Source organism: Simochromis diagramma, unplaced genomic scaffold, assembly GCF_900408965.1.
Source record: "Simochromis diagramma unplaced genomic scaffold, fSimDia1.1 OVJJ01000321.1, whole genome shotgun sequence".
NCBI lineage: Eukaryota > Metazoa > Chordata > Actinopteri > Cichliformes > Cichlidae > Simochromis > Simochromis diagramma.
In genome coordinates, this window is record NW_024386772.1 from 4,136,613 (window position 1) to 4,149,977 (window position 13,365).

The 13,365-nt window shown below is 40.5% G+C and overlaps 1 protein-coding gene, 1 long non-coding RNA gene and 3 other non-coding genes across 9 annotated transcripts in view; 4 read left to right on the plus strand and 1 right to left on the minus strand.

Annotated features, from left to right (window-relative positions):
* The first annotated feature begins 700 nt into the window (after positions 1 to 700).
* Positions 701 to 2,648, plus strand: LOC120741014. The gene is made up of 4 exons (XR_005697533.1): positions 701 to 853; positions 1,473 to 1,513; positions 2,277 to 2,318; positions 2,525 to 2,648. It is a non-coding gene; the product is annotated as an uncharacterized LOC120741014 (long non-coding RNA).
* Positions 1,305 to 1,396, plus strand: LOC120714230. The gene has a single exon (XR_005691379.1). It is a non-coding gene; the product is annotated as a small nucleolar RNA SNORD88 (small nucleolar RNA).
* Positions 2,107 to 2,198, plus strand: LOC120714226. Its single transcript, XR_005691378.1, has one exon. It is a non-coding gene; the product is annotated as a small nucleolar RNA SNORD88 (small nucleolar RNA).
* Positions 2,359 to 2,447, plus strand: LOC120714235. Its single transcript, XR_005691380.1, has one exon. It is a non-coding gene; the product is annotated as a small nucleolar RNA SNORD88 (small nucleolar RNA).
* Positions 2,649 to 4,697: 2,049 nt separating the features above from the next.
* The window catches only part of shank1 (SH3 and multiple ankyrin repeat domains 1), a 115,197-nt gene continuing 106,529 nt past the window's right edge, over positions 4,698 to 13,365 (minus strand). For 3 of the 5 annotated variants that reach the window (XM_040043640.1, XM_040043632.1, XM_040043618.1), the window contains exons 26-28: positions 13,143 to 13,154; positions 11,033 to 11,923; positions 4,698 to 7,830 (exon numbers count right to left, since the gene is read on the minus strand). In XM_040043640.1, the coding sequence (XP_039899574.1) occupies positions 7,743 to 7,830; positions 11,033 to 11,923; positions 13,143 to 13,154 (991 nt within the window). In that variant the 3' untranslated portion in view covers positions 4,698 to 7,742. The remainder of the gene's footprint in view (positions 7,831 to 11,032; positions 11,924 to 13,142; positions 13,155 to 13,365) is intronic. The other 2 variants (XM_040043621.1, XM_040043623.1) reach the window with 2 other exon arrangements.

The window sequence follows — 13,365 nt, forward strand, 5'->3', positions numbered from 1 at the left end:
AAAATACTTTGTGCAGAAAAAAGCTCAGAATACTTATACATTAAAATATCTGAAAATCGGGACTTTAAAAGTGAGGTGCATTATGTGGAATAGTTACAAACAAATACATTTCAAAAATAGCCCAACTCCATGCATGTGTTTGGACTGTGGGATGAAGCCAGAGAACCCAGGTAGACACTGGGAGAGCATGTAGACTTCACAACCCAAGACCTCCTTCACCACAAGTCACAGACTTTGGTCTATTGTAAATGACGACTCATCCACCTGCATTGTTTTATAGTCCCAACGACTGCAGAAAACAACAGCCAACCACTGACCACATTTTGGGACCTATGAATAAAACTGCCCTCTACTGGTTACTAAGGGTAACTGTACCTGCAACCCTCTGGTCTAGCCTTAACTTTAATGGTAATAAAGTAGTAATATTAATCATTGTGACCACCAGGGGGCAGAAATCCATACAAGACAAAATTACAAACACAAAATCACGTTTTTCACTAACTCTACTCCTCACAGATTCACTCATTACAACTGCTTCCCTTTCATTCGCATACATATATTCTAGATTAGAATAAAGAAAAAAATAAACATTTTAATAAAGTATGCTTTCAGTTTTATCTATTGTTTCAAGGGCCTTTTTACCACATTGTAGGTTCAACATCTACAATCGAAACTGTTTCTGAAGTCATGGTGCTATTATACTCTGGTACAGTAGGTGGCGACATACGCCTTTAAATAGCTTCACAGTCCGCCACTGAAGCCAAAGAAGAAGAAGAAGACGAAGATTACCGCGGTAGCGGTAGCAGAAGCAGAAGCAGAGAGTAGAGGCACGCTTTGTTTTCTGGTGGAAATGGTAAGATCATATTATGAATGTTGCTCAGGTTAAGGTTTGTTTTGTGTTGTTATCTGTGGCAGTTTCAGGTGAAGCGGTCCGACTGACGGCACATCTGTAGGTGGAAACAGTTGCGACCTTTTGCTCGGACATTACATTTTCAAGGTCTCTTCTAAGTATTGTGAGCAAAGGCACCTTTGAACATATCTGAAGTAACTTAGGCTGGTTGCGATGCTGTTGTTGGTTCACATGTTTACTAGCAGTGGAAGTAACCCGACCATCGGTAACTTCGTGGGCCTGTCTCCACGTGGTCAGCCTTTAGCATGGTAGCTCACAGTGTGTTGCCATGTGAGGAGTAATTGGAGTATGATCAGGCAGTAAGACTTGAATTAATTTTGGGTTGTAGTGATTAGTAACTTAATAATACTGCATGATCGCTTTTATTTCAAGCGGTATGAGGATGTGCTTCCCCCCCCTCCCCTGATGACTTGCACTGGGCTCTGAGTCTGGATGAAGACAGCTGTGCATCTTTGGCCCTGACAAGCCAGAGTTTCTGAGGAGAAAGCAAACCTAGTGTTACACGTGCTGAGCTTCTTTACACTTCACTGACTTTGTTTTTTTTATTTGTTAATGTTTTCAGGACTTTGAGTGAAACCGCTCAGCTGCAGCGGAGCCCTAAAGGTAAGGATTATTTGGGGTTTTCAGCACTCATTCTTTAGTTAGGATATGTAATCTTATGAGTCCTTGCAAAATTAAGAGACAGATGCAGTTTCAGTCTGTGTCCACTTGAGAACATTAAAGACTTCCTGAGGACTATGATGGTGGGGTGAGCATCCATCCATCTGTTTATTCATTTTCAAATACTTGTCTGGAGCATGTGGGCAGCAGTCTAAACAGAAAGGCCCATCTCTACCCAGCTTTTGGGGCTGTTCACGTGCCAGCTAACAGATGAAATCTCTAGTGGGTCCTGGGTCTGCTCCAGGGCCAGCTCCTTGTTGGACATGTATGGAAATTCTAATGTTAATCTGTGCCAGAGTAAATAAAAGCGCACTTAGAAAAATAAATATTTTATTACAATCCTTCAGAGGAAAGCCAAAGGGTTCACAACAATCATTTGTATTCAGGAAAAAAAGATAAAGCAGGATCTGTTTTATTGTGACTGATCAGTTATTAACCAATAGGAGTGCAGCGTTCCTCAGTTTTTCAGGCGGATCCTCCTTACGTTCTTGGTGGCTGCTCTGTGTTTTATATGCTGTCTATGATTTGTAGCTGTCCTTCTCCCCTGATGACTTGCACTGGGCTCTGAGTCTGGATGGAGACAGTCGTGCATCTTTGGCCCTGACAAGCCAGAGTTTCTGAGGAGAAAATCAGAAACTCTGCTGTAAAAGTAATGGCTGTGACAAAAAAAAAAAATCCCTAACTCTTTTTATTTTTGTCCTTTCAGTTCTGAAAAGGTGGAAATCCTCCGAGGATGGACATTAATCAGGTTCGTGTCATGTAACACTGCTTTTTCATATCTAAAGTCTCATTTCTAGTGATGCTTTGCACTGGGCTCAGAAATCAGTGGTGACAGAAGTGCAGCTCTGCCCTTGACAAGGCGGAGTCTGAGGAGATGAGCAAGCAAAAAAATTAAACTTGTAGGTCTTCACTGACTGAACTGTTTGCCTCACTGCTGTTTTGTTACTTTTTCAGGTACTGATACTCCAGAAGAGAACTTCCTCATAACAATTCTGTGATTATTTTCTTATTTGTTGTGATGTTTTAATTGTAATATCTCACATTTGCTCTGATTCATCAAATAAAATCATACATCTTATGTTTTTGTGTTTGGTCTCTCTTCTACAAATATCAGCTGAAGATGTGGTGACTTTGTGTTGGATAGCAAAAGTCTTGAACAAGGGGGTTTGAGTGAGTCATCACAGGTAACACACCTGTGACTACTCAGTTTATGTGGTGTCATGCTCATGTGCTCATAACAGCAGGCATGTATCCAGGATTTAAAATGGAGTGGTGTCTTTCAGTCTTTGAGTGGATCCTGGTTTAAAAATCGAGCAGTTAAAATACCATGACATGTGCATGCATTGAGACGTGGCTACACTGAAGCACCATGGGAATTCTATTGAAGCACATGACACAGATGGGTGGCTCTGCTAGGAGGCCTAGGGGTACCACTGTTCACCTCTGGTACTTAAGGTTTTTTCTTCTGTCATTCACCACAGCACTACATGTCTGATTTGGCATACTTTATTTTATTTACATCAGGTAACTTTTCTGACGCAGCTGAGAAATTTATCTTCTCCCAGATCTGAACCAGCGATCTTGTTTGTTAGGCCAGCATGTAAACCACTGATTCACTGTGTGTGGTATTATAGTATTACTGTTATGTATTTTGATTGATCTAGTAAGGTCAGCGCTGCTTCCCAGGAGAAAAAAGATGATTATAAAACAGAAAAACACCTTAGGCCGGCCTTAAAGAACAGAACAGAACATCACCACTGCTCCTTTGGACATTCAGTAGCTAACATACGAGGACAAACAGGCCAAGAAAACTTTCACTTGTACCTTATGATTTTCTGTTACCTCATTAAGGGTATAATGTGATTAGTTTGCTTTTTGTTTTTTTTGTTTTTTTTTTTTTTTTTGCTGCTGCTGCAAGAATTACTTTGTTACGGCTGTATTTGCAGATTAGAAGTGGATAACTTATTTTATTTCTATTATTATAAGATAGTGACTTGTTCTTACACTCAGTATTGATTTAACAAATTAAAAAATTGGAGGCACCAATTTGATGATCTCAAGAAAATATCACATATTAATTTGGACTGATATCTATGGAAGCCCGTTTCCGCCACTAAAAAAAAAAAAAAAAGGATCCATAACTCAAAATTTCGAGAAAAGCAACTCGAAATTTCGAGTTAGCGCTGCCAATCAGTAATCTACGTGAATGACGTCATTTCCATGTTACCCGGAAGCTGAAGCCCTCAGCTACAAATGTTACAGCTAAGCTACCGGTATTACATCCAGTCGTGAATGCACAGATTGCTGAGTGTTTTCAGCCTGGCTTCACAAATGATGAAATCCCTGTGTTATTAGCTGAATAACATGGTGTTACTATCAGCAAACATACTTTAATTTGTTGGGATCCGTTTTTGAGTGCGCGGTCCTGCGCCATATGCTTCCGGGTAACAAGAAAGCGACCTCATTCACGTATATTTTTGATTGGCAGAGCTAACTCGAAATTTTGAGAAAAGTAACTCGAAATTTCGAGTTATATTTCTCGAAATTTCGAGATAATAACTCGAAATTTCGAGAAAATAACTCGAAATTTCGAGTTATGGATACTAGCTTTTTTTTTTTTTTAGTGGCGGAAACGGGCTTCCATAGATATCTATCTGGAGGTCGAGTCACTTAAAAGAAATGATTCTAAGGCCCTTTAATATTACATTTTTGCTCTGTTATTCACCTGGGTGTAGACTTTTTGTCTACACCCAGCATATATTCTGCACTGTGAGATTATAAAGTAACACTTTCATCCCTAAGGTTGCTTAATGTACTAAAATATTGCTATGCCATGTTTTTTCTTTAATGGCACAGTATCAGACTGTTGCCAGATTAGCATGAAGTCTTCAACAATTTCTTCAGATGATGGTAAATTTGTGACCTAAAAAGTGAGTTGGGTAGATGGAAAGATGATGAAAGAAATCATTCAAGAAATTACAAACCATTAATTAGAACTTTGTTTCTGTATCTTTATTATAATTCTAACAATTTATCTCTTAAAACATTTGAAATTCATATATGTTTTATATGAATGTGTGTATATGCATATCACATATACATATATATTCTGTAAGTTACTTTTCAGCAGTTCATATTCTCATTTTTTTAAAAGATCTCTTAAAGGAAAAGAAGTGCTTTCTATAGAGTCAGACCGATTCCCTCTGATATTCACTTCTCCAATGCGACTACGAAACGCAAAGAAAGGCTTAAAAAACAAAAAACAGCATCTCACCAGTCACTTAACAAGATCGTTGTATGAGCAAGATGTTTTTTAAATCTTATCCAGAGTTCTTAATTGGCCCTATGTACACTAGCAGACTTTGAGACATGTAGAGTCACACTCGACTTGTTCACCCCTTCAAAACCTCCGAAAGGGAAATGTGAAAAAGCTGCTAGTGGAAACGGGGCCGTTGCATATTATGCTGGTAATAAAACAATGAGCTATGAGCATACTAGCACATGTTAGCGACTGCAGAGGGTGCTCTGTACATACGGGAAGATGCAAACGATGGGTGAATACGGAGCAGAGCTCCTAATCCCATCAGATTATCAACAGTGGGAGGAGGGGGTGGTTGCAGAGAACAGGTCGAACTGTATAGAAAGCAGAAGAGTTAAATAAATACAATTTACCTTTTCATGTTAAACATTATTTGGAAGACAGAGATTCTTTAGAACTTTTGAGATATTTTTTTCTTTTTTACATCTTAAACCATAGTTAGACCATTATTTTCATCGTCCTTATTGCTATTTCCCTTGAATTCAAATATAGTCTTTCCTTAGCCATCTGCAAAGAGCAAATACAAAAACTGTCCCCCCTTAGTTACCTTTGCTAAATCGCATATATAGTCTGTATGGATGCATTCATGCATGTGCACTTTTAAGCAAGGTGACTATGAAAATTCTTAAATCTTTTGGCAAAAATAGACTGACGATAGCAGAAAAAATGCACATTTGATATGTGTTCATGGACTCAAAAGCAGCAGGAGAGGTGAAGCGTTGTTCAAGGTAGAGAGGTCATGACAGAGCCCTTATATTTAATCTCAGCAATAGTAAGACAAGCAGGACTTGGGGATGGGATGAGATGTAAATGTGCCACAAAAGCTGATGTCGGGGGGATCACACCGGGTCACAGGAGAAGAGTTAAACTTGGGTCTCAAATCAATCGCCAGGGAGTGAGATATATATATATATATATATATATATAGATTAGAATGTTATAGAGAATTTAAAAAATATTATTTTGTATTATTCTAAATCATTTTCACTCAGAGCAACAGCTGCTACATTTTTACAGCATATTAAGTGGTGAATAACTTTTAAAAGCGTGAGAAAAATATATTTTGAGGCCTTAAAGGTTAAAAGGTGATTTTGATTAAAGCTTCACAGTCTCACAACAAGAGAAACAATAAGGAGAAAGGGGGGAAAACATAATATTCTTAAATGTGCTTCACATTTAATTGCAGTGCTTCTTGTCACATAGAAGCTATGTTAAGGGTACATTATGCATCTTTCAGTTCAAAAATACCTACATGTACATATATATATTTATATATCTATATAACCACGACAATCATCTTCACTTCACAGTCAGAGAAATAAGCTGACTGCACGAAAGCGCCACCTTAGCCACCAAAGGCAGAAACCGGGACTCTCTGAAGATCCAATAACAGTAAGGACGATGATAGTAATGATAGATAGTAACAATAAATCTCTTCATATCAATATCAGTATTCCAGTATTCCCATTTAAAGTTTAAAAAGTGTAAGAACAATCATAGTATTAAAACTCGATATAAGCGTTTTTCTCTGGGATCCCCTCGGCCGGGTTTTTCCTCCTGGGTTTCGTCGACAGACGGAGAGAGGCCACTCCTGGAAGGAGCCGGGGGGATTAAGTGGGAAAGAACAAGAAAATGGCAGTTTTTACTCCTTCCCTCCCCTCTCCTTTCCAGTCTGCCTCGCACAGAAGGCCTGAATGAGAGTACAACACTTGCCTTGATGCTGAGAAAGTCTTTCTCCGTAAATAAAATCAGTCTCTTTGCGTCGTCGCAAATCCCAATGAAAGCACAGTCTGTCTCCGTTTTGTACATCTCGGATCCAAACGTAGCGTGTGTGTCTATATATAAGGTGTCCCATAAATTCTAACACAAACACTGGGAAGTGCTTGTGTTTGTGTTTACATGTTGGTGTATGCATGCAGGCATGGATAGAGTAACTCGGGTGCCTGTGTGTGCATATCTGTGTGTTCATTTACTTTTATGTTGTTGGTCTGGGCACTTATTTTTGCTACAAATTTGTGATACAGTGACCAGTCTGTATATACGTCATTATAAGACTTAAGATAATAAAGAGCTATAGAGAAACACACACATACACGCGTGATCCCGATCACAGGATCTGCAGTGAGGACAGAGCCCTACCAGTGGTGAGGTAAAAACAAGACGCAACCAAACACGCAGCTTATCCACACGCAGCTTATCCACCGGCGACCTCGCCTCGTTTTAAAGAGACGCGGAGGCCGTCGCGATAACCTGCCCTACGTTCACCATTCACACAGATAAAGCCTCACTCTGGCACACATTCATCCTCATTCACCCTCAAGTACTCACTCCTCTGGGATATTTATTATGAAGTCAGCATCCGCTCTTTAATCGTAAACTTTAAACCAGCCAGCTGAGGGGGTAAGAGCACTACTCAACAAGATGACTACGTGACACCTTTTCATTTCTTCAGCCTGCCTCTTTTCCAGTCTAACTGGCTTATTTTTGTTCCTCTCAAGTATTTGTAATCTCTGCTGCAGCCACAGACATTTTGGATGAGAGGGCGTTTGCGTTAATTGTGTTGATTGGTGTGACCGTGCGTGCGCGTGGGGAGTGTATTTGTGTAAATCAGCCTGCCACATGTGAGCAGCGCCAGCCGGTGTCTTTATGGATCGCCAGCCCTTCCTCCATCCCTGTGTTTCCACCTCCCCTTGGGCCTCGACTTCCTCTTTCTGATGCTCTCTGTGTGAAATCTGGCCCCCCTTCATTTGTTGTGTGAATCCACCATGGATAGCAGCAGCAGTTGTGTCTTCCTCCCTCATTGGCTTCAACCCCTCCTTCTGTGCCTCTCTCTCCATCTCTGTATTTGCAGCCTCAGCTCCGACTCCCGTCGTCCCTCCTCCTGTCCGTCTGTCCATCCCGAGGTGAGAGAACAGAAATGGGAAAGGGGCTGCTGGACAGCCTGCGGACAAAAGAAAAAACGCAGGACACGCGTGATGTTTCCAGCTTTCTGTGTTTGTTTGTCCGTGGTGTGGTTGTGTGTAGTTCTATCCTCTGACCCACGTTTGTAAAATGGAGAGAATAAATTGGTAAATCTGCTGTGACTCATGCAAATGGACAAGCAGTGTGACTAAGAAAACCGGGAAAACATTGGTCATCGCACTTGATGCCTGAGCAGTTGGGTGTATCTAAGTTCACCCTGTTCTTCCTGTAACATTGTAGTTAATGTTGCTCCAGGATCGTCACTGCAGCTGACCGATCATGGTGCTCGGAAGTCACAGCTTTGTGACACAAGTTAGGAAAAGTTTGACTTTAAAGTTTTCTGGAAGTCAGGTGAGGTGATAAGACCAGCAAGATGGCAGAAGAAGCAGAAGTCTGTACTAAAAGGCCGAATTTGGGGCTTGGCAAGATAACTTCATATTTGACCTTGAGTTGTGTGTTACTGTTCCATAAACCCCAACTTATGATCTTATAACAGGGCAACTATTTGTACTCGTTGACCTTATATCAGATTTATTTATATAGTGCTTCTGTATTCTTGCCAACCATTCACAACACTTTATCTGCCTCATATTCACGCCGATTTAAAATCAGAAAAATCTTTATTTTTATATCTGTATAAGCTTATTGGTGCTGCCCTGCACAGCAGTTTCAGTTTCTGCATGACCACTGGAAAAATTAGTTGCCACTCTTAGAACAAATAATTATTATATCTTTGTCAGATCTTCCTGTATCTAATGATAGAGTTATAATACTAACATTATCGTGAAAGGTCTGCCTTCTGTTCAGATTTCAAATTAATTAAAGTGCACACTCTCTCATACAGAACTTTTATTATCACACATACTCAGTTATGCTGTTTAAACTCTTCAGATATTTCTAACATTACAGTTTGCTCTGTAAAATATTCTGGTCAGCTGCCAGTAGAACCGTCCATCCTCATGGCTGGTCATAATGCTGACAACATGCATTCTCATAGCCACATTGGGAAACCCTGGTTTGATTTATGGAGTTGGTATCCACCTTTCGGTCACCTCCTAGCCTGATTGGTAAAGTTGGGAAAAGTGTATTCACATAAGGAAAAGATATCGTCGGCAAGTTAAATTCAGTTCCAAGCACAATCTTCAGGTTGTGTTTGTTAAATTTCACTGCACAGACTGCAGTTTTGTCCTATGCAAATCTAAAAGTAATTGTGAAGTTTTTATTTTTAGACATTCTGGAAAATTTGTTCATGCATTCATGTCTAGTGGGCCTGATTACTGCAATGCTCTTTTTGCTAGAGATGCAGAGGCTGCAGTCTATTCAGAATTCAGCTGTAATGTTATTAACTAAAACTCACTCCAGTTTTGGAAGGGCTAAACTGGCTTCCAGTATCCCATAGAAGTGATTTTGGAATCCTCTTATTGTATTTTAAGCCCTAAATGGTCTTGGACCATGGTACAACAGTCTGTTACTTTACGTCCCATCTCGCACTCTTAAATCTGTCACTGCCAAACCGTTAGACATATAATTTCCTCGGAGAGATAAATTTGGGACGTAGTGTTTTCTGTTGCCAGCTTATCCTGCCCAAAACGTTGGAACAACCTACCTCAAAATATTCAGGAAGCAATCTCTAAGAGTTTCTCGAAAGCATTGGTCTTTAATCTTGCAATTAACTTGTGGCCCTACTTGAAATTAATCACTGAATCCAATTCAAGCAAGAGGGTGCTGTTCTTCAGTGACAATAAATCTAAAGCTGTGAGGATCCTGAGGTAAGAGGGGTCATTCTAGGAACCCACCGGGTGTCCTCTGCTGACTTTGCAGGGCTTGCAGTGTAGCCAGCAGATATTTCTCCAAAGACTTCCTGTGCCACTAATTGATTAAAAATCCAAAGGATTATTTTTTTTAAGGACTATGATAAGCAAAACTTTTAAGTGATGGTTAAAAGATTGCATTACAGCAGTCATTTGTTCTGAAAACTTTTTTTACATGTATGCACCAAAGTCAGTTCACATATGATTGGTCAACAGAAGTCACACCACAAACAGGAAGTGGAAATCGCTCACCTACAGATGTCTAGACAGACAACCTGTCTAGACAGGGCTGACTAGTTTAAAGGGCTGACAACCTTTAAACTATAGTAACTGGCCCCATGTTACTTTTCCCCATGGTGTCCCCAATCACCACTATGTGTAGACATGTAGATGTATAACAAAATAAGAAAAATAACCCGAATAACAAGGAGTAATAACACAAGAATCTTTTATCTTTACCTAATTCCACTGATAATGAAAAAAGTAACATTGATGCAATGTCAGGTCAATTTATGTCTTGGCAAAAATCATTTTAAAAATACTGAAACTGCCATGTTATTTTTATCTTATGGAGCCCTGGAATTCCCAAAAGGTGAGCTTTTTATCTGCAAACAAGATCACTGAATTGTGGTGAATTAATTGTCTTGTGCATACAGAAATTAATATGCTGCTCTAAAAGCTTAAGCTACCCTCAGCCACATTACAATGGGCAGAAATAAAATAGCGAAGTTTTATATTGACGAATATAATTTACAGTGAGTCTCTAACAGTTTCAGATACGCTATATTTGGTAGCTGTCCACATTTGAAGTTGTATGTATGTCAAGTTATCAAAGTAATAGCTTATGTATGCACAAATGAGAATAATTTAGTGCATATGAGTACGAAATTTTTACGACATAGGACTTCAGTAGCATGTGGATTTTTTAAGGTAAGATAAGGAGAATGCTTATTATTGGGGCGATCGTGGCTCAAGAGTTGGCAGTTCATCTTGTAGCCCCAGCTTGGACAGTCTCAGTCGTTGTGTCCTTGGGCAAGACACTTCACCCACCGCCTACTGGTGTTGGCCAGAGGGGCCGATGGCGCGATATGGCAGCCTCGCTTCTGTCAGTCTGCCCCAGGGCAGCTGTGGCTACAACTGTAGCTTGCCTCCACCAGTGTGTGAATGTGAGAGTGAATGAATAATGGAATTGTAAAGCGCTTTGAGGTTCTCAAAAAGTGCTATATAAATGCAATCCATTATTATTATTATTATTAACATCGGGTGTAAGTGCTATAAGCACACATAGTACTGAATGGTATTAACCAGATAGAAATCACATTTTAAAGGTGTCATTAAAGAGGCTTTACAGGTTGCACTTAGCAGCCATACCTGTCCATTACACTCCTCAGGGCTCGTTCTATATTCATGCGGTGACCCACTCGTGTCACACCCAAATCCAGATAGTCGTCCTTGGTCAGGGAGGGCAGGTGGGTGCCATCAATCTCATTATCCAGGAAACGCTCTCTGTGCTCCCCCAAGTTCAGGTATCCCAGCCAGTCTGCGACGTCATACTTGGTCCAGTAGGGCAGCGGCTTGGAGGCGAAGGGCTTTGTGGGAGAAGGGGGAGGTAGATGGGGGTAACTCAAGCAGGGAGGCGGAGGGAGAGGGTGTAGAGGCGGAGAAGAGGCCCCAGACAGGAAATGAGTTGGAGAAAGTGATCGAGAAACTACTAAGGTTGAGTTTGGAGGAGGCGGCGCGCCAGAGGGGGCAAACAGGGGAGGCGAAGGAGAGAAGTAGGGGTCTCCGAGAGGGTTCCCAGGTGATGGCGGAGTGACCGAACCGCGGAGATCATAGATGGCACTGTACAGAGGTGAGGTAGGGAGAAGTGGAAGGGATGATGGCCGTGGTGGGCCCATATTGGGTCTCTCTGAGGGTGAGATGAGGGGGCTGGGTGCTCGCCTTCGCTGGAGAATGTGTGATTCTGCTTTACGGGACTCACGACTGGGGATAAACTGGAATTCCAAGGCTTTGGTCCTGTAGACAGGTCTGTGTTTGGGAGAAGTAGGATAAGGGGAGTAAGATGTCGGTGACAGTGGGGAATGTGAACGTGGCGGCTGAGAAGTTGCTGGAGGCTGCGGAGATGGTGATCGTCCCCAGTTGGGGTACTGGGAGGCAGGGGTGGGAGACAGAGACAACGATGGCTGCGATAATGAGATCGGAGACGGCGACAGAGATCGAGCTGAGGGCGGGCTCAGAGCTGAGGCTGAGTCTTCTGAAAATCTGTGAGAAGAAAGAGAGAAATTATCACAGGGGAAAAACAGTGATGTAAAAAAAAGTACAAACATACACACGCTAAGGGAAACAGTGTCCAGCTATTTTAGACCGTGTGGATTAAAGTGCAAAAAATTGATTTGGAGGTTAACATTTTTATATTTTTTCCTGTCACATTATCAAAGTTATCACAGCCATGAGTCCATGATAATGATAATATCACAATATTTACACAAAATTAATTCCTTAACCATAGTTTTACAGTATTTTACAGATAAAGGGCTTCAGCATGGTTTGGTATGTGGCATTCAAAATGAGAGTAAACAAAATAAGCAGAGTGTATTTAAAACTTTTTAAAAGGCATTATAATATTCAAAATATTATTATATCTTGGTCAAATCATCACAACCTCCTAGCATTAACCAGGCTCCCAGTCACATCATTTAGATTAACCTCCCTCTTTATAAAGATTTCTTATAGAGATTTCTCTAGTTCTTCTTATAGAAGAACTGTGAGGCCACTAAATACCCGAGACTTCTCATTTCTGATTCTAACTTGTTTAGCACGTGGCTAAAATGCAACCTAATACTATCCCCGGTGGACGTTAAGTAACAAAATAATAATTCCCTATATATTTGTAGTGTTATATATGTAGTGTTCAGTGTGTAGACAAAACATCATCAAAGGAAATAGACCAACAAACTGCAAAGACTCAATCAGGTCAGCCACAACATGTGACACACCTTTGAGTCAAGCTGCGGGGCAAAGTAGTGCATTTTAACGGAGCTGCGAGTAGTAGAGGAGAAGCAGCAGCAAGAGTGGACAACAAACTGGTCATTAAAAAGAAAATAAAGTCCTCAAAAGCTTCACTCGGCAGTGTAACAGCTTAACTGAACCTATGCGAGTGACTCAGTGGGTTTGTTTTGGAACGTGAATATCTCCCATGTGAGAAAAGGAGCTGCAGGAACAGAGAAGCGTAGTAATCTCCCTACTTTAGTCAGCAGTAGTTAAAGCAGTTACTGAAAAGCAGGAAAGCTGTAATTAACCAAAACACAACTCTCTAATAATGACTGTCCTGGCATTGGATTGTTTTGTAATATTATTATGTGCACATTTTTAAATTGATATATATATATATTTTCATTTTTAATTATCACTGTCAATACGGTATGCCGCAATATCCTTGATTAGAGATAGAAAACAAAATAGTGTGGAAGTGCTCTATTACCTGTTTCTGCTTCTGAGAGAAAAACATGGAAAAAGCCAGAGAAACAAGAGAGGTTTACACAGTATAGACACACTTACGCAAGACATAAACAGACAGTGCACAGTTTGAGGTTTTTTTCCACAGAAGCTTGCACATCACAAGTGATGTATTCAGACATTGACAGAATGACAGTAACGAAAAATGAAGTTCATGCTTTGACGAGAAAACATAATGCAGTCAAGTT